The 20,043-nt window shown below is 37.9% G+C and overlaps 1 protein-coding gene across 1 annotated transcript in view; it reads right to left on the reverse strand.

Moving 5' to 3' along the window:
- The window catches only part of ern1 (endoplasmic reticulum to nucleus signaling 1), a 68,892-nt gene that overhangs the window by 39,492 nt on the left and 9,357 nt on the right, over positions 1–20,043 (reverse strand). The window contains exons 2-3 of the mRNA XM_056454254.1: positions 8,288–8,408; positions 6,115–6,148 (exon numbers count right to left, since the gene is read on the reverse strand). Coding sequence (XP_056310229.1) covers positions 6,115–6,148; positions 8,288–8,408 — 155 coding nt within the window. The remainder of the gene's footprint in view (positions 1–6,114; positions 6,149–8,287; positions 8,409–20,043) is intronic.

Here is a 20,043-nt window from a genome sequence, read left to right on the forward strand (position 1 = left end):
GGTGGAATGTAATTGGCAAAAATGGAAAGAAATCAAAACGTGGTGATATAATTGAAGCGCTAAATTACATGTGTTACTCAGGACTGCGTAACATGATGTCAAAAATACCTTCAATTATAAAGGCTAGATGTGAAGAATTTAATGTTCACAAATCAGAGGCAGAAAAGTCAGAGGCAAAAATTCTAGATCTCCAGTTACAGCTCGATAATTTACTAGCTGAACAGTTAGCCCTGGCTGAAAAATGCAGAAGTCAAAAAGACACCATTGCAGATTTAAAAGCTATGCTAAAAGGACAGAAGTTTGTGTCTCCCAAAATGCTTAACAGCAATGGGATTGAAAAGCATGTTCACTTCTCAGATGATGTTACCTGTAATAAATCTGAAATGATTTGTTCAGAGGCTGTAGCTCAAAAAAGTTTGCCTGTTTCAGTAATTAAGGTGATGCCACACCATAGCGCAGCAAAGACGCATGGTGTAGAAGCATTAGAGAGTCTTAAAAACCCTCAAACCTCAGATGATCACAGCAATCAACCCTCAGGCAAACAAAACAGGCTTTGTATGACCTGTAATAAGTTTGGCCACAGAGAGGAACAATGTTGGACTTCGGGGCAGGGAAGACCTCCACCATATTTTCTGAGAAAAGGGAAATCACTAAAGAGCAAAAATCAGTGGTCTTCACATAACAAAAACTCATCTGTTAATAACACACTTAGTGAACTAACTGCATTGCTAATACAAGGCCTGCAACTGTTAACTTCCTTTGCTGGCGGCTTAGCAGCCTAATAGCAATAAAAGTTAATAATTGCTGATCCTGTTTGCATTTCCAAATTTGTTATATTTGTGATATACACATTTTCATTTCCATAGAACACAATGGTATTTTGTGATACTACATGTACACATAGACTGAGTAATTCCTTAGAACATGATTTTCTTACTGTAGGTGTAAAAACACTCAGGTCTGAGGTTTTAGAAGCCACAGATGCATTCTAGACCGCATGTCATGTATTAAAAAGGAATTAACTGTATGCTAAAATTCATTAATTTTAAGGTACTTGTGTTTATATGTTGGATGAGTCTCATCTCCTAAAAGTGGTAAACTCTGCTATCCTCAATATAGCTGCAGTTTAAACTACAAACAGGAGTATAGAATTGCCTTGTGGCTCCAGTGTAATAACTGCAGTAACTATGAAAATGCTTTCTTACAGGATTCAGCCTTGAACATTGCACTTTAGCATGCTCCTTAAAAACCTTGATTTGGAAGTATTTTGAGCCAGATCACATTTACATCTCATGCTCAAATTCTATGCTGGCTCCCTGTTACAACAGGACTAAATTTTACACACTGTCGTAAAACTTCCACCCTTTGTTGCGAGCATGTTTACACAAACACATAGCCTCAGCTGGAACACTGCCACACAGAGAACATTTCAAATCTTCACACACACATAGTCAAATTTACATTTGTCTGACACTGCTTCATATAGATTTTATATGTTATTTAAGTCTTTTCAATCAGACTTTATCCTAACTATGGGTTTTTCATCTTGTGTTGTTATTTTGGTTTCTTTTGATTATTTAACCAGTTACTTATTATATGTTTCAACAAAGTTATATCAAAATGTAAATTGGGATTCTAAATCCAAAATGCTGAAATATTGTTGCTTTTGTAACATTATTGACATCTCTACAACAAAAGTTATTTGTGTCTAGTTTGTATTTAATCCATTTAAATGCAGTTGTGATTGTCTTTGAACATTGATTTATGTAATTCACTGTATTTGGTTACACTGAATATTTTGCTGATACTCTTAACCAGCTACTGTTGATTTTGTTGTAAAGCAATTTAATTTTGATGTTTCCAGATATTGTGTAAAGAGCTTGTTTGCTTTTTATTTTGTCTTAATCTTGACCATATTTTTAATTACATTAATTTAAGAGCATTTTGCTTGAGAAGAACTCAAACTGACCACATCAATCCTTTGATCAATGACAAATGCCATGTGCTTGCTTTTGCTGTTTGTTGTGCCATTTGCTGTTTTGAAATACAGGATCCATGGAGAAAAGGTTCACATCTTCTGATCTACTTCAAGAGAAGAGCAGGGGTTCCCTGCATTCCTCAGCACCTATTCTTGTGGGGGTATGAAGGACAATTTGCATATAAGCAGTGCAACACCATTCGATTGAAACCTCTCACACAGGGCTGCAGGACAACAAAGACTGACCACCCTTATACCTGCAACAAGCTTGGACAGGAAGTCCGAAGATAACAGCAGCACACATCGCAAAGCATATTTTCATCATTAGTGTCACCCTTTTGCCTCTTTAAGTGTCACAACGGTGCCAGGGGAGGACTGTAAGAGGCTAAATTATTATATGCATTTGTTTACATGACAAAACATGTATTTTTGACTCAAGAAGGTCCATACTGACTCCAAAGGCAGATACTGATAAGATCAGGGCCTGGTGTGTGGACTTTGGGGGTTTTACGATGTGGTCACATGTTGATTGGTCAGTTTGAATGTCTCAGCATTTGGGCTTTAGTCACATGGTCAAGAAAGATACAAAATAGGTGGTAAAACGCTGCTCTGTCTCTTTTCTTTTCCTGGCCTGTCTTACCTGGTCTGCTTTCCTCCTCTGGTCCTCTCCACCTCTGAATATTCTCTTACTCTACTGCAGTCAGGCTAACTTCTGGGCCTGTTCTCTTTGTCTCTCTCTCCCCCCCCCCTGTGTCTCTCCTTCTACCTCTGGTAACTTTAATTTTACATTTAAGCTGGGTACAATTTATATCATATGTTTATCATTTCATATTTGATCATTTTATACAGTTATTTTGTAACTAATTCAGTTGTAACCATAGAGAATTATTGTCATTAAATCATCTCATTTTCAAGTATTTGTGAGTTACTTTTGATTTAACATCAACACTTAACTGTTCCATATTGCAATACAATACAATCACATAATATCAACGCTCTCCCACATTTATAGCTATTAATACTGCCCATTCGGCAGAACTACAGTTCGAACCGCTGTGGTTTTAAAACTCAATCCTACAGTAGTTCCTAAGAAAGTGATGCAACAGTAGCTTCAAAAAGCCATATGCACTGGATATGGATATGGATGTACTGACTGTGATCGGGGAAGCTTAACTGCAACTGATAACAAGACGTTTGGGCTGTTTTTGTTGTTTTTAAACTAAAATAGTTACAGAAATTTTGATACAGCAGAAACATACTTGGACTAATCTAAACACAATCCCCAAAAGACTTTCTGAGGTGATGTTTGGTAGCCGGTAGTGCACAAAACAGTGAAACCTGGACCGTACCCAAGTTCGATTGTCCCCCCTGGCCACCTTCTCGGTTGGTTTGTGTTTACACTGTCTTTTTTCCTTCTGAATCCCGGTGCGCTTGCATCATCAAGCTGCTGTTTAGTTTGCGGCTGTTGCTAGGTGACGATCACGAAAGCAATGCACCAAAATGGAAAGACGTCCACACGTAGCTGTCGATTTGCTTTTGCTGAATCTTTTAGTTTTGGACATACATGTACACAAAGCGGCTCGCGTCCATCTGCCGCAAAAATATTATAAACGATCAGAACATAACGTGATGTCTGCAGAAGCTGTTTTTGGAGGAGACGAGCAGACATCATCATTGTGTTTGCCCTGGCTCAGTCACGGTTGTCGCCAAGGTACAGTACGTGACACACACACATGAATGAACGTTATAAAAACGATAGTTTGTTGTACAGTTGGCGGTTCACTTCCATTATTTGGTACAATTGCATTCATACTAGAAGTGAACCGTTTGCATGAACCGTACCCCAGACCACCTCTTTCAAGGTGCTTTCACACTAGCACTTTTAATCCACAACCGGGTACGTTTGACATCATAGTACGGTACGTTTACCTAGTGTAAACACGTCTTTTAAACTTGGGTGCATACCCGTGAATCATACCCGAGTCCGCCTGAAAGAGGTTCATGCGAACTCTGGTATGGTTCACTTCAAGTATGAATGCAATCATACCAAATAACGGAAGTGAACCGCCAACAGTAAAACAATCGTTATCATAATGGTCATTTGTGTGTGTGTGTGTCATGTACTGTACCTTGGTGACAAGCATGACTGAACCTGGGCCAACACTGTAATAATGTCTGCTTATTTCCTCCAAAACAGCTTCTGCAGACATCATGTTATGTTCTGAATGTTTATAATATTTTTGCAGCAGATGGACCCTTGTGTATGTCCAAAACTAAAAGATTCAGCAAAAGCAAATCAACCTCGATGTGCGGAAACCTTCCCATTTTGGTGCTTTGCTTTCGTGACCGTCACCTAGCAACAGCCGTAAACAAAACAGCAGCTTGATGACGCAAGTGTACCGCGGTTCTGAAGGGAAAAAGACAGTGCAAACACAAACCAGCCAAGGCGGCGGCCAGGGGGGCAATCGAACTTGGGTACGGTTCAGGCAATTGAATCAAGTGTGAAAGCAGCCTCAGGCGGAGTCGGGTACGGTTCACGGGTGCGCACCAGAGTTCAGAAGATGCGTTCACACTTTCTAAACATACCGTACTATGACGTCAAACGAACTCTGGTGCGGACCAAAAGTGCTAGTGTGAAAGCATCCTGTTATGTTTGATGTTTTCTTTGTCTATTTTTTTTTAACCTCCTCTCTGCTTGTTTAGTCTTTAGGTTTCTTATTGGTTTACCATTCTGTCCATCATCATTATGACGAAGTCGGTTCCACCAATCCCCGGACGAGCCGCAAGGATTTAAAGCCCCGACAGACCAATGTGTGGTGTGCGCTCTGCCTCGGCGTACCATTTGTGCTCCACGCAATTTGATTGTGCTATGCTTCGGCTGTTTAATAATTTATTGTCTCAGTTTACTGCGGTAATTCGAGTTTGCTTGTTGAACTTCGATGGCTTTAAGTAACATAATGTGATGGTTGTTGTGTGGTTCTAAACTAAGCTGTGACCGTTTTATCCGGTTTGTTTTAGTTTAGATTGATGTCTTGTTAGATTAGTTTGAGTGTTTTGCCAGTTGTGTATTTTGAGTTTTGTAGCTTTAAATAGTTTAGTTCGGGTGTCGGATACACTGAAGGTTTCGGTGTTTATTTGTATTTATTTTTGACGCCTAGTTTAGACTTTAGTTTTAAGGATTGTTTTGTTTTGTTAATTTCTTTGATTTGGCTTACACTCTTTGTTTTTGTTTAAAGATAATTATAAATGTTTATTTCTTTCTTTTTCCTCTTCAATTACTGTAACATAGCTTTCAACTATTGAGTAAAAAGCTTAAATAGAGAATTGATTCCTGCCTCATCCTTAATCTGTCGCACACATTACACCTGTCTCACTTAAATGTTACAGCATCCCACTAAAACATCTTTTAAAACGTAACAAGTCCAAGATTAAAAATCCACAGTTGAGCCTGCGACAGGTCTGACAGTCAAATGATGATCAATTTCAGTCACATTTATCAACACGATTGCCTGTATGATGGGATTTGTCTGCATACGAATGTTTCAAAAATTGATTTGTGTTCTCAGATCTGCGTTCTTTTCTACGTTGGACTGATAAACGAGACCCAATGTGTTGGGAGTTTTAATCAGTAGTTTAGAGAGATAAAAGACTGAATAAGAAGAATCATGCTTGTTCAGCATCTTGCACAGTTCCTGTTGTTAGTTTTAATGATGCACAAACACTATGTGTAAATAAGTGATGCTTTATAAACAGATTTCAGGAGGAGCACGATCAGTCTTTGACGAGGCTAATTCATCACACACACACAATCATTCTATTATTCAATCAGCTCAAGAGCAAACCCTATAAATAGTCCAACACGTCATACACACGTTTTCTCTTGACTTCAGCGTCCCTCCACCACCCCAACTCCACACTATTAAACCAGATACCTATTTAAATCTGAGGGGGGAGCGTTCTGGAGCCAGGCAAAACACTGCGCTCGGACCCTATCTCTCTTTATCCTGATAAGGGGAATAACACGAGTTAGGGTGTCTTCCCGAGCTCAGAGCCCTCTCCCCAGACAGCACGCCAAATATGCATATTCTATTCAGTCTATCTGTGAGTGTGAACTCGTGAAATGAAAGAATACTTACTCTGACACGTGCGTCGGGACTTGTAAAACAGGATCTGCATTGGAAATGAAAAGTTTGAGAATTATACATTTCTTCACATGTAAATGAAGGGATGAGCAAACATGAAGACAACTCAAAGCAAACAAAGAGTTGGGAGTTAACAGGTATCAATCTGTTCAAATACATTATTTCATTAATTCTTACAGCTCTCAGGATATACTCTATTAGATTTGACCATCATATTCAAATGGATATACAAGTTATAAGTTAGTGTCACCATTAGTAAAGTGACACATTCCAACAACCCAATCAAACCCCAAATGCATAGTACAGGTTTTGACAGATATATAACAAATGTGGTCCTTTAAATTACAATTCAGAGAAATAAATGACTAAATAATATTGAATATAGCATTATGGCCGCTAACATACACTGCAGTCCTGTAACTCCAGCATGCATGACTCGCTTAGCCTGTTCATCAGGTTTACTGAGAAACAGGTAAATAAAATGCAACTTAATTTACTTGTCATATTGCCCCTCCCAGTTTCTGTTAATATAAAAAAACTTGCAAATAAACAACTTTGCAATTACTAGTGGGTGTATTTTAGCCTGTATGAACAGATCTTTGAATATTGTGTTGCGCAATGGAGAGCCTTTAATTCAAACGTTCTTAGAACCACAATAATACAATCCAGCAAACAGTGCTGGTCTTAGCTTTCACAAGCTAACAGGGCGTACACTGTGAAACATAATGGCTGTTTCTCAATTCCAAGAATGCAGAGAACGGACTTGCAGTCTTGTGAAGACCAGTCTTGCCATGATATGCTGTGCTCTTCCTGATGGTCACATGCGTTTTTAACTGAAAATTATTTAAACATTACAGCAATCATACGACGATGTATTGTTTTTTTTTACCTTTCCAATATATATGCTATGCATAAAGACATTATAAATATACTTTGCACAATATAAATAAAACTCATTTTATTATGAATTTCAGCAAATAAAAACCCTTAATGTGTTTATGCCTTCATAAAGATTTTCCTGGTGACGTTTACTTTAGGGATGTCCTGATACAACGTTTAAACTTCCAATACGATACCGATATTGCAGCCTTCAGTACTAACCGATACAGATACAAACAGGGGCGGACTGGCCATAGGGAGCACCGGGATATTTCCTGGTGGCCTGGTGGTCAATCTGGCCTGCCACCGTGACTCTGGCCTGCAGCAGCAGAGCATGCGAGTCTGTGGCGGAGTATTCTCAGTTTCTCACGCACACGGAACCGGGCCGCTGAGGTAAAGTCTTATGTATAGGAATCGCTGGTGTTGAATTGGGTATCACCCTGGATGCACCACGATATGCCATGACCGAATTGTAAATGTTTTCAATGAGGCTCGCACGATGTGCGCTACATCGCCATTCAGTGCCTTGCGTTGCTTAACAGCATATACAAAACAATGTAAAGATCGCTTGACGTGAAGTAAATAAACCAGTAAAGATGTGCCGTTGTTGATAGTGTCAGCATGTGCTACCGGTACAATCGATTTCTATCGTAATACACCATAACTTAGCGTGAAGAGCATGTTAAATCTTAAAGGGACTTTGCTAGCAAGCTGTTTTGTGATCACGTGGGCTTTGCACGCTGCTGAATAGAATAGCTGTAATGGAGTTTAGAGCACAACGGACTGCTTATATCAGAGATTTTTAACGCAGTCCGATATAGTTTGTTTGGACTGATGTCACCATCACTACCTCTGATATCAATATCGGATCGGGACATCCCTAGTTTATTTTCATTGTTTGATTAAGAGAAACTCCTGAGACAAATAAGTTATATATCCGAACTTTAATAATAAATCTATATAAAATGCTGCGCTTCCCACCTCCTTTATTCAGTCGCAATGACTTCTGGGACTTCTAGAGCAAGTTCGGTGCTCAAGTCTAAATCAATACGTCCTCGATATCAATAACAGATGCAGGAACTTTCACGCATCTTGAGATTTGGAACTGAACTTTGACGATTGTTAATGGCGTTACACGAGAACACGAGATTGCTGAAGAACGCATATTGAGAAACAGCCAATGTGATCTCATGATCCACAATTTTAAAAAGGGATAGATCTTTTAAGCAAGATGAATCAGGTTATCGGACATGGAAAGGACGAAAGATAACCTGATTAAGATGCATACCTTCTTTCAAGGTCCATTTGATGGTTCCAGATATCTTGCTGACAGCATGAAGGTTCCCGTCTAATGTGGACACAAAGAGCAGACTTTCTGGTACAGACACTGTACTACTGCTGCAGAAGCCCTGCAAGAACATGCATAGAAAAGCATTTGAAACACAACAATGCAAAGAAAATAAAAAAATAAACAAGCGATAAACAGCACGCATACAATCTGGAGAATGAACATTCTGACGAACCCTAAATAATAATAGCATATATACTCAACAGGAACCATGGGTAAACATTTAATTATACATCAAGTTATTTGAACATTTTCTTCTCTTTTCTTCCTCTGACTCATAAATAATCAATAAGTATGGTTTCGAATAAAAAATTTGGATGGCTGAGGTAGAGCTGGGCGATTTGGCCTCAAAATCTCGATTAATTGACTAGATTACGATCAGGGACAGACAGAATCTGCGGATGTTTTTTGCTATTTCTACAGAGAATTTTGGTAAAAATCTGCGGATTTCTTCTGAATTATTTTGGGAGTATCATAACTAAAACCTTAATGTGAAATAAAACATATTATCTTTTAACTTTTATTTAATGTTTAAATTGCAAATCCAATTAGATTCACTTCATTTGGTAAACAAAGCAAATCTCTCACATAATATCTCTACTAAAAGACAGAAAATATTACTGGACAAACTGCATTGTACATAAATCAGATGAAAATTTTCATATTAGTCAATAATATTACTGTAATTAATTTAAAAACTGAATAAGTATAGATATTACACACATTTACTCAAGTAAATAAACAGAATTAATGATGGGCTAAAAATCTGCAGAAATCTGCGGAATTCTGCGCGCGCAGATTCCGTGTGGGTCTCAATATGATTAATGAGCGAACACTTTATTAATTTATTTATTTTTTGCCCTCATAGTTGACTGACAGGTTTTGTACAGTAAATATATGCTCACATATTACAAGTGAGAGATTTCTAAATGAAGGGTGCATTACTTGTTTTTAAAACAATTGAAGATAACACACACGTCCTACTACGATTATTTATTGACCAACTGAAACTAAAACACACATTGCCTAAAACCAACAGTTGCTTTCTTCCTATAAAGAAGTGAAACTAAATAACTTGGACTTTTGGAATCAAAATAAATAATTTTCAATGTTTTTTTCAGATTAAAAGTAGAAAATAAGCAATATTATAGAAGCTATATCTCTTCTAAATAAAATAACTCTTGCATATCCTGTAAATAATATTGCATATTTTTGCATCTTTCGTGAACAAATATTTTCATGTAAATAATAATTTTAATGTACTAGAAAATATGCCGTCTCAAGGCATCTCAGCGCAGCTTAATCATCGTCAATGTAGTGCAAAGTAAGGCTCAAGAATGGCCCATCACCATACTTGACCAGAGATCAGATGTGGCAGCAAAATGGCAGTAGAAATATAAATCCACCTCAGCTTTTAAAAGAGCAGGGTCACGTGACTCCACATGCAGTAGGGAAAGTAATTTTAAAAATCGTCCTGGAAAAATTTTATCGATTATAGGTTCTAATGGCTCGTTTCCACTGACTGGTACGGTACGGTTTGGTTTGGTACGGGTCACCTTTATCAGGCTTGCGTTTCCACTAACAAGGGTACCCTTTTGGTGGGCGTGGTGAATGACAGAAAGTTTCAGTCGACGTCATTCTCGCTCGAGGAAATGTCAACAATAAAGCTGTACAGGTCACTTACATATCATATGAGAAGCACTTCTCACAAAACAGATGCTTCATACACATAAATACTTGTGTAGAAATGTTTATCACTAACTTTTCAATGAACATGAGTTGATTATAACTGCAGATCAATGACAGTGCGAAACAGCCTACTGTAACGTCTGTAATTATATTAAATAACTAAATAAATGAACATATATAAACACATACAGCCCCTTACAGTCTCAGATATGTTACCAACTACAGAAGAACTACATATAGCAGACATTTAGGTTCAAAACAACACAAATTATAGCCTACAGTCAGTGAAAACCTCTTATCTTTGTCTGTAATCTTCAGCAGCACATGTAGCCTCTGTTAGAGAGTAATTCCGTCAATCCCGGTTCATATTAGTCCAAAAGGTGAAGATAATAAGTTAGTTATACATGGCATTTTGTTCATGTTTGCTGAATAAATAATGTGCTCCTTTTTTTCCGGCTTCTCCTTTGTTTCTTCACGCTTCACTCTCGAGTTTGTCAGTGTCTGACAGGATCGGGTTTCAAAAGCACGTCAATAATCAAGCGCAGGTTATTATCATCAGCTCAAGGAGTTTGTTATTTCAGATATAATGTTAGACGCGCGCGAGCGCTAGCAAGAAAGCGAAATCGCTCGCGCCTCAGACTGGCTCGTAAAAAACTACAGGGCACAGGGTAAATCTGCTCTTCTTCTTGGCTTTGTGGCTGTTCATCAAGACGACGACAAGGTTTGTTTGAGCCCAGATCGACCATGGCTCGTTATTATATGTATTTATAATTCTGCTTTAATCTCTCGCTGTGTATTTCAAACAAGGTGGGATTTTGTTTTCATTCTGGCTTGTTGAATGACGTATCTCTATAAACCAATAGCGTTCAGCTGCGCGTCTAGCTCCGCCTTTTGGTACCCTTTCTCGTGTTTGGTACTCTTTCAAAAGGGTGCCGAAAAAGTGGTACGGTACGATTCGGTGTGCCTTTTGACAGTGGAAACGGCCATAAAAGCGTACTAAACCGAACCGTACTGTACCACTCAGTGGAAACGGGCCATAAATATCCATTTCGATTACTTTTCGATTGATCACCCAACCAGAGGGCAAGAAAATGAATTAAGCAAACTATCCCTTCAAGTGCCACTAATCTATTTTGCATTTACATTCTGCCTGTCCAACATTGGTCTCACTCTGAAAAGACAAAAAACATTTAACTCAATGATCCTGCTGAATTGTGTGTGAACCGGCTCTTATGTTAGTATATTTTTGGACACCAACGTTACAAAGACATTCTAAGTGAAATCATATTTCAATGTTGAAACTTGCACAAGGAGTCACTGAAAAACTCTCACCACTATGACATGAAGGTGGTCAATATACCAGCAGATAAGATGAATAGGAAATGTGTCAGCAGTTAAAACGACTGTCTCCATCTTAAGTTCTGTGCAGTCAAAAATGTTCTCATTTGCATGTTCGTTTATGTTATGCCAAGTGATTTTAGAGCCCTGAAGCACATAAAGCCACAAAAGACAACTCAATTACTTGCACAGCGTCTGACAGACAAACCTGAAGCATGTGCTCATGGATGCACTGCATTTCTTGAACTGCTACATGTACACGAAATATGTCACTGCTTTTGAGTGATACATAACTTCTGAAGCTTTAATTAGTGTCAATGCATTTCAATTCATGCAGTGCAGACTATGCAGCTTTGATTTATATTTCAAGCATTTAAAAAAAAAACATTCCTTTTGTTCATAATTAGTTTAATTTATTACAGGCTTTACAGAGCTTGAGGACTTTTTAAATTCATTAGGCTCATCTTTTTATTAACAGGTAAAAATCATTACATGATTATGATTACAATTTGACAAATCAAAAAATATACAGCTGAAGTCAGAATTATTAGCCCCCCTTTGAATCTTTTTTTCTTTTTTAAATATTTCCCAAATGATGTGTAACAGAGCAAGGAAATTTTCACAGTATGTCTGATAATATTTTTTCTTCTGGAGAAAGTCTTATTTGTTTTATTTTGGCTTGAATAAAAGCAGTTTAAAATTTTTTAAGGTCCAAATTAATAGCCCCTTTAAGCTTTTTTAAATTTTTTGATAGTCTACAGAACAAACCGTCATTATACAATACATGGTTTCCGCTACATTTATTCTTCCATGGCGGGGCGCCACGCCAAAATTCATCCCGCCACGGCTACATTACAGCTTCTCATTCAAGACATCTTTTTTTATAATAACAGGTGATAATCGCACCAAAACGTATTAAAGGGTAAGTGAATTATAACTGCGTGAACTTTTCTGTAACCGACCGAAGTAGTGCTGTGCGTCATTTGTTTCAACCTTTAAGGTTACGTGCTGACTGACAGGTGCGTGATGCGTGAGGCCAGCAAACACGACTTATAGCTGTTTCACTTTACTTCAGGACGAATTAATGCCGCTCTGTAGGTCTATTGGAGACATTCATAAATATTCCTAGCAAATCTAATAAATGTTGGAGACATACTCGTTACATAAACGCAGTAAATCGCACTTCAGCAGCGTTTATTTGAGAGCGCACAAGAAGATCTGCGCTCAGTGTTGCCAGATGATGCTCACTGTTTCCAGCCCAAAAGCTGTCGAGATCACAAGATTATACACTGTTCTAAGCATGTGTATGCGAATAACTCCATCTCTTTGGGAGATCAAAACAGGTTTATGTTAGCAGACCGGGGCTGGCGGCCACGCCGTTGCAAAACCGCCCAAATTTTCACTACCTGTGTCACTTTTTACCCACAAAAATAAATTCAAAACCGCCCAACCTGGCAACACTGTCTGCGCTTGAGCAGCGCGTATTTGAGGGCGCGCAAGAAGCTTTGTGCACGAGCAGAGGAAATCGGCACGCAAGCAAAGAGATTCGCATGCTGTAGGCTATTACATAAATGCGATCTCGACATTTATCATTGAAATAACGCCACAGGTAGTTTGTAGATCTGTGTAAAAAAGGCCTGCCGCCACAGCTGGAAAAAAATCCTAGAGGAAACACTGCAATAACTTGCCTAATTACCCTAACCTGCCTAGTTAACCTAATTAACCTAGTTAAGCCTTTAAATGTCACTTTAAACTGTATAGAAGTGTCTTGAAAAAGATCTAGTCAAATATTATTTACTGTCATCATGGCAAAGATAAAATAAATCAGTTATTAAAACTATTATGTTTAGAAATGTGTTTAGAAATCTCTCCGTTAAACAGAAATTAGATAAAAATTAAACAGGGGGGGCTAATAATTCTGACTTTAACTGTATAATAATTAAAAATATAAAAATTACTTAATTCGAATAACAGTGATTGCATAAAATGTCCAAACCAGACATGAAAGTTAATCTGGTCTCTAGACAGGCAATTCACGAAGCATTTCTCAAAAAACGCCCAACCCTGCTCATCTAGAGAAACTAGTCTTAATGTGGGTGCAGGTTCATTAAAGCAAGAGCTTGTATACACGCTCGTCTGTTACTGCAGGTTTAGTGGCTTTAATCTGACGGTTGCTGTTACTGGAGTCAGTTGGAGTCCATGCAAACATTACACACCTGCGAGATCTCTCACGGCCTCACACGGACCCAGTCACCAACAAAACACAGAAGTGCACTCTTGGTTTCGGGAGAGAACAGAAATCATCCATACATCTGCTGGAACCACAACCATGCCCCTCTCGCTCCCCTGATAATAAACAACCATCACACTGCAAGTTTTAAGAGCACTGGTTTACATGAAACATATTATAGATTTTTTTTTAAATAAACATTAAAACTGCCTCGAAAATAATAAATGTTTGCATTCAAGCAATGTTTTAGTATAACAAATGCTTTATTTATTAAACTAAATGACTATTGATAACGTAATGGGTGTTTTCCATTAAAAAAACAAGCAAAAAAAACAGTGTTCAGAGTTCTTTTACAAGAATTTGATTCATGTGCAGGTAGCATGGTGGCTCAGTTGTTAGCACTGTCGCCGCACAGCAAGAAGGTCAGTGGTTTGAGTCCTGGCTGTCTTGGAGTTTCTGTGTGGAGTTTGCATGGTCTCCCTATGTTCCGGGTGCTCTGTTTTCCAAAGACATGCAGTAGGTGAATTGAATAAACTAAATTGTCTGCATTGTACGAGTGAGTCTGTGTGAATGAGTGTGTATGGGCGTTTCGTAGTACTGGGTTGTGACTGGCATACGCTGCGTAAAAAATATACTTGAATAGTTGGCGGTTCATTCCGCTGTGGGAATGAAAAAGGGGCATCGTTAGACGCAATTTACTGGGGCACACGCCCCGGTAAACATCACCAGCGCCCCAGTAAATGCTTTGAGATATCAATTACTTCATATGCAAATGTATTTATTAAGAGTGGTAATTCCGGAATAAAGACGTTACTCTCCGTTCAACCGGATCAACGCTGGTGAAAACAATGTAGTTTAATCAAAAAGTAAACTGACGCATCTCTGCATGTGCGCAGAAAAAACCAAACCCGCGCGCCTCACACAGCCCTCCTGCTAGAGCCAGAGACGCGATGCTCTTCTCCCGGTGCGAGTCCCGGCTGTTAACAGGCATGCCGAAAAACACCCGCTGCTCATGCGTTGCAAAACCGGCATTAACAGTCTTTTATGCAGCGGTGTCTGCACGCAGTCGACAAAACAAAAGTTTAAATAAAATGATGATGATCTTTACTAAGCATGCCTCCTCATAGATTTTTTGTATAAAGCAAGTGACGAGTCAGGGAGGTAAAACTTAACAAAGCTAATTCTCTGCCACTTGTCAAGTCTGAAACAACAGATAAAGTATAGAACTATAGAACTGTCTATACGATTTCATTCCAATGAAATAAATTTTCATGCAAAAGATTTCTTAAATGATTATTTTCCAGTTACATTTAGGAATAATTATTTAGAATAATAGAGTATAATAACAATAATACTTTTATTTATTTATAATAAATATATATTTATTTTATTATTTTATTTTTTTAGAGGGGACGTGCCCCAGTAGAGCTTTTTGTCTAGCAACGCCAGTGCTCTGAAATAGCCGAAGGAATTTATGAACAAACGAATCATGTGCCTTCATTTAGATTTGAACTAGAGAGACTATCTTAAATGGCAGCATGCAACAATATGGCCAGCGTTCAGTATTTCTTTCTCATTCCAATTCATGAATACAAAGTGAAAATCTGGCAACTAAAATAAATGAGTAATTTTAATTATAAGAGTGTAAAGATTTTTGTTTTGATCTACTGAGTTTGGTTCTGTTTCAAGAATTCAAATGTGGAAAGAACAAAACAAAAAAGAAACAAAGGAACTACGGGCTCCCGTTCACATAAAGAGCCGTTAAACGCTAAAAGTTATAAAGCTTGAATCTAGGCAGACATTGCATCACCCCGTTGCATAATGTTTTAGCAGTCCAGTGCAAAACATCTCTGGCAACGATCATATAAAAGAGACAGTTCACTCAAAAAATGAAAATTTGCTGTTCATTTACTCATGAAGTGCTCTAAAACATCCTGGTATAGAGCTGCTTTGACCTTGGGCCTCAGAAAACACAGTAGAGCAACACCAGCAGATGCCATGGCACCCAAAACCATCACTGACTGAAAACTTTACACTGGACCTCAAGCATTGTAGATTGTGTGCCTCTCCTCTCTTCCTCAAAACCCTGGAACCCTGATTTCCAAAGTAATGCTAAATTTACTTTCATCAGAGAACATAACTTTGGACCACTCAGCAGCAGTCCAGTCTTTAGCCCAGATAAGACGCTTCTGACACTGTCTGTTGTTAAAGAGTGGCTTGACAAGGAACGCAACAGCTGAAACCCATGTCTTGCATATGTCTGTGCATAGTGGTTCTTGAAGCACTGACTCCAGCTGCAGTCCACTCTTTGTGAATCTCCCCCACATTATTCAATGGGTTTTGTTTCACAATTCTTTCCACAGTGTGGTTCTCCCTACTGCTTGTGCACTTGTTTCTACCACATCTTTTCCTTCCCTTCGCCTCTCCAATAATGTGCTTGGACACAGAACTCAGTGAACAGCCAGCCTTATTGGCAATGACATTTTGTGTCTTAGCCTCCTTGTGTCTTTTGAACATCTGTTAAATCAGCAGTATTTCCCATGATTGTGTAGCCTACAGAGCTAGACTGAGAAACCATTTAAAGGCCTTTGCAGGTGTTTTGGCACAAGGTGTCTTCAATACTGAACGTTTTCACAAAATTCTAGATTTCTGAGATACAGAACTTAAGGTTTTCATTTGTTGTCATCGAAATTAAAAGAAATAAACACTTGACATCAGTCTGTGTGGATGAATGTATACATTAGGGCTGCACGATTAATCGAAAAAAGATCACGATCTCGATTCGACCCTACACACGATCTTAATTCAGCTTTTCTACGATTCAGCCAATTATATTTTCAAGGTCAGGAGAGAACCAAGGCAGTCGCACAAGTCTTCACAGCAACATTGACACCTTCAAATGGCGTTAAAAGTGTCACATACTGTATTCATAAGGTATAATTCACCCAAAAATGTCCTTTCTGTCTCCATGTAATGATGTATTTGTGGCCGCAAAAATCACACGTGAGCTGAGCGCCAGCTGTTTGTTTACTACCGAAAACGCGCGCATGCACGCATGACGTCTACTTTAGTGAACAGAACCTGCATAGGCTGTGAATAACAGGTAATGAAGTTGTAAATAACTTTCAGTTTTTTGCACAGAGCAATGGTTTGAGAGGCGTGCGCAAGGTTTGATTTGCATGTATGTTAGTGATGCGCGGAAGACGGTTATATACGTGGGTGCTGCGGATAATACGCGGGTCGGGTGGGTCGGGTAATTAAAAAAATACATGATGATTAATTGCGGGTCGGTTGCGGGTGGATGTAGCGGGACATGGCAGTGGACCATCGAAAAAGCAGAGAGTGGGCTTTGCAGAACGGGAAGATTAGACGCCCAAAATAATGAAGTGCAAGAGTAGCCTACTGTTCAAAGTTTCAGTTAGAGGAGTCTGCTACCGTTCTGGGAGAAACAAGATTGCATATTTCCACAACGCAGCGCCTTGCGAGGAGATTCATCCCTACAGCACGCGGTGCGAGCGAACGCTCATTCAGTGCAGCTGGCCGCATATTGGAGGCGAGGCGGAATCGCCCGAATGCTACGTTATTCTGATGCTACGTTATTCTGTTTTTGCACAGTGCGAAGAAAAAGGCCAAGTAAACGCAACACAGCTGCCGTTTAGGCTGAAGTGGCACCCTTTTTGACCAGAGCCGGCGTCCATAGAGGCGACCCAGGCGGCAGAATAAAGAGGGCGGCGTCCATGATAACCCCCCGGTTCTCTCTTTCGTCTGTGACAATCCCCCCACCGCCCCGGTCCTCGCTGTCGGACGCACAATCACACCCCCGTCTCTCATTTTTGCTTTCGGTATTAGGTCGGCATGTTCACCTTTTGCCTAGAGCTCCGGTTCAGTTCGGTGCCCTATCATGCCTAAAACAAAGAATTACATGATTAAAGTGACGATCGGGTGCGGGTCGGGTGCGGATACATATATAAAATAAAAAATATGTTCGGGCGGGTGGCGGGTGGATGATTAGTATGAAGCCGCGGATTTGGGTGTCATTTCAGCTGATCCGCGCATCTCTAATGTATGTGCTTTTTCACACAGTGACAGCAGCCATGAGCCGCACTTGGAAGTGAAAGTGAAACCTGTGCGCGCATCATTTAAATGATATCGCATTTTACAGTTATGATTAAGACAAGCATTTGATATGTTTTTTCTTTCATAGCGAACACATAGTGTTGTGCATGGAAATAAATGTTTACTGGGTCAGTATAACAACCCTAGCCTTTAATGTTGAATATAATGCAAGAAGGAATCTGATAATGACAAAATTCTAATTTTACCAGTAAAAACAAACGGTCTAATAATGCTGTTAATGACAGATGACAAGCACATATCTTAAACATAATAAATTAACTTTAGAATTATGAATAGTTATATTCTGATGTCATCATTTTACCATTTTACTGTGAATTAACAAACAGGACATATTTAAAGTCTGTTCAAGTCCACCATAATGACTGTACAAAATTTTGCATTTTAAGCAACAGTAGACCTACACGCAGGCCTAATATTATTATTATTGTTGTTTTCCCATATGTTTGAGAAGTAACAATAATAATAGCCTACTCATATTAACCTTTATTTTACATTTACAGAATCGTGAGAAAATCGTGATCTTGATTTTAAGCAAAAAGAAAAATCGTGATTCACATTTTTGCCAGAATCGTGCAGCCCTAGTGTACACTACACAAGTTCTTGAATCGAATTATTGAAATAGATCAGCCTTTTGAAGATATTCTATGTATATGACCAGCATCTGTATGTAATCTTAAATTTGTTGCAGCATTCAGACAGTACAAGCACAACCAAGAACAGTTTTGATGAACCATACAACAAACACATCCTCTGCCTCTCTCACTGTTTTAAAGAAATAGTGTCAGCTAGGATGAGTTTTAGACTGTACAAACATCATAACGCCACAGGAAGCTCATGCTTCAGACGGTAATGAATGTAATCAGGAAGATTCCAGAGGCTGTGGATTAAATGTAATAATAATGTTGCAAACCATATTTAGCTTCTTGCAAAAAAAAAAAAAAAGATTGTTTGTTTTTATAAGACCTCAGTGTGTTTTAGGAGCCATGGGTAATAAATAAGTTCTTATTTACATTATACTCTAAAAATGGTGGCAACTATGGGCCGATATAAGATTCTGACAGTATGATAACCTTGGATAAAAATATCAGTTTCACGGTATTACGGTTTTATAATTACTGCTCTAAAATATTTTTTAAATGTCTGGGTAAAAAACTAAATCCGCTTTTGAACACAATATATTTTATTTTGAGAAACATTTTTAATATTTTGGAAGAGTAAACATGTCAGGCTAATTGAATTACTGACTTCTGCTGTCTTCATCAGTTTCAAAAACAAATCAATTTAAAAAAACGGCATCTTTAGATATCTTTACTGCTAAAAAACAAAAAGAACGTAAATAAAAAATCTTACACATACTTTAGAAACGGTATTGCAGAAAATTTTAATGGTTTTAAAATCTTGACTTTTCCGAAGCACGGTATACCTTGAAAACGGTTTTCGTCCCATGCCAAGTGGCAACTATTGACTTTTTTTAACTTTATGAATTTTCATTTATCATATGAATTATCAAGAACCACACTTTAACATTTTTATTGTTCTACTGATATATAACTTACAGTTGAAGTCAGAAATATTAGCCCGCCTGTTTATTTTTTTTCCCAATTTCTGTTTAACGGAGAAGATTTTTTCAACACATTTCTAAACATAAAAGTTTTAATAACTCATCTCTAATAACTGATTTATTTTATCTTTGCCATGATGACAGTAAATAATATTTTACTCTATATTTTTCAAGACACTTCTATACAGCTTAAAGTGACATTTAAAGCCTTAACTAGGTTAATTAGGTTAACTAGGCAGGTTAGGGTAATTAGGCACGTTATTGTATAACGATGGTTTGTTCTGTAGACTATCGAAAAAATATATAGCTTAAAGTGGCTAATAATTTTAACCTTAAAATGTTTTTTTTTAAATTAATAACTGCTTTTATCCTAGCTGAAATAAAACAAATATTTTTTCTTCAGAAGAAACAATATTATCAGATATTCTGTTAAAATTTTCTTGCTCTGTTAAACATCATTTGGGAAATATTTAAAAAGGACAAAAAGAAATCAATGGTGGGCTAATAATTCTGACTTCAACTGTAAATGGCAAAGTTAATGGCAAAAATATTTAAAATTTACATTTTCTAAATAATACTCTTCTATAATACATATGTTTAAAAAAATAATTAAAACATATACTTATCTCCAATCAGATTCAATCCAATCAGATATTTAATTTATATATATAAATTTACAGTTTATAAATAATATTATTCTATAATACATTAGTTAAAAAAAAAAAAAAAAAAAAAAAAATA

The sequence above is a fragment of the Danio aesculapii genome, chromosome 3 (assembly GCF_903798145.1).
Source record: "Danio aesculapii chromosome 3, fDanAes4.1, whole genome shotgun sequence".
NCBI lineage: Eukaryota > Metazoa > Chordata > Actinopteri > Cypriniformes > Danionidae > Danio > Danio aesculapii.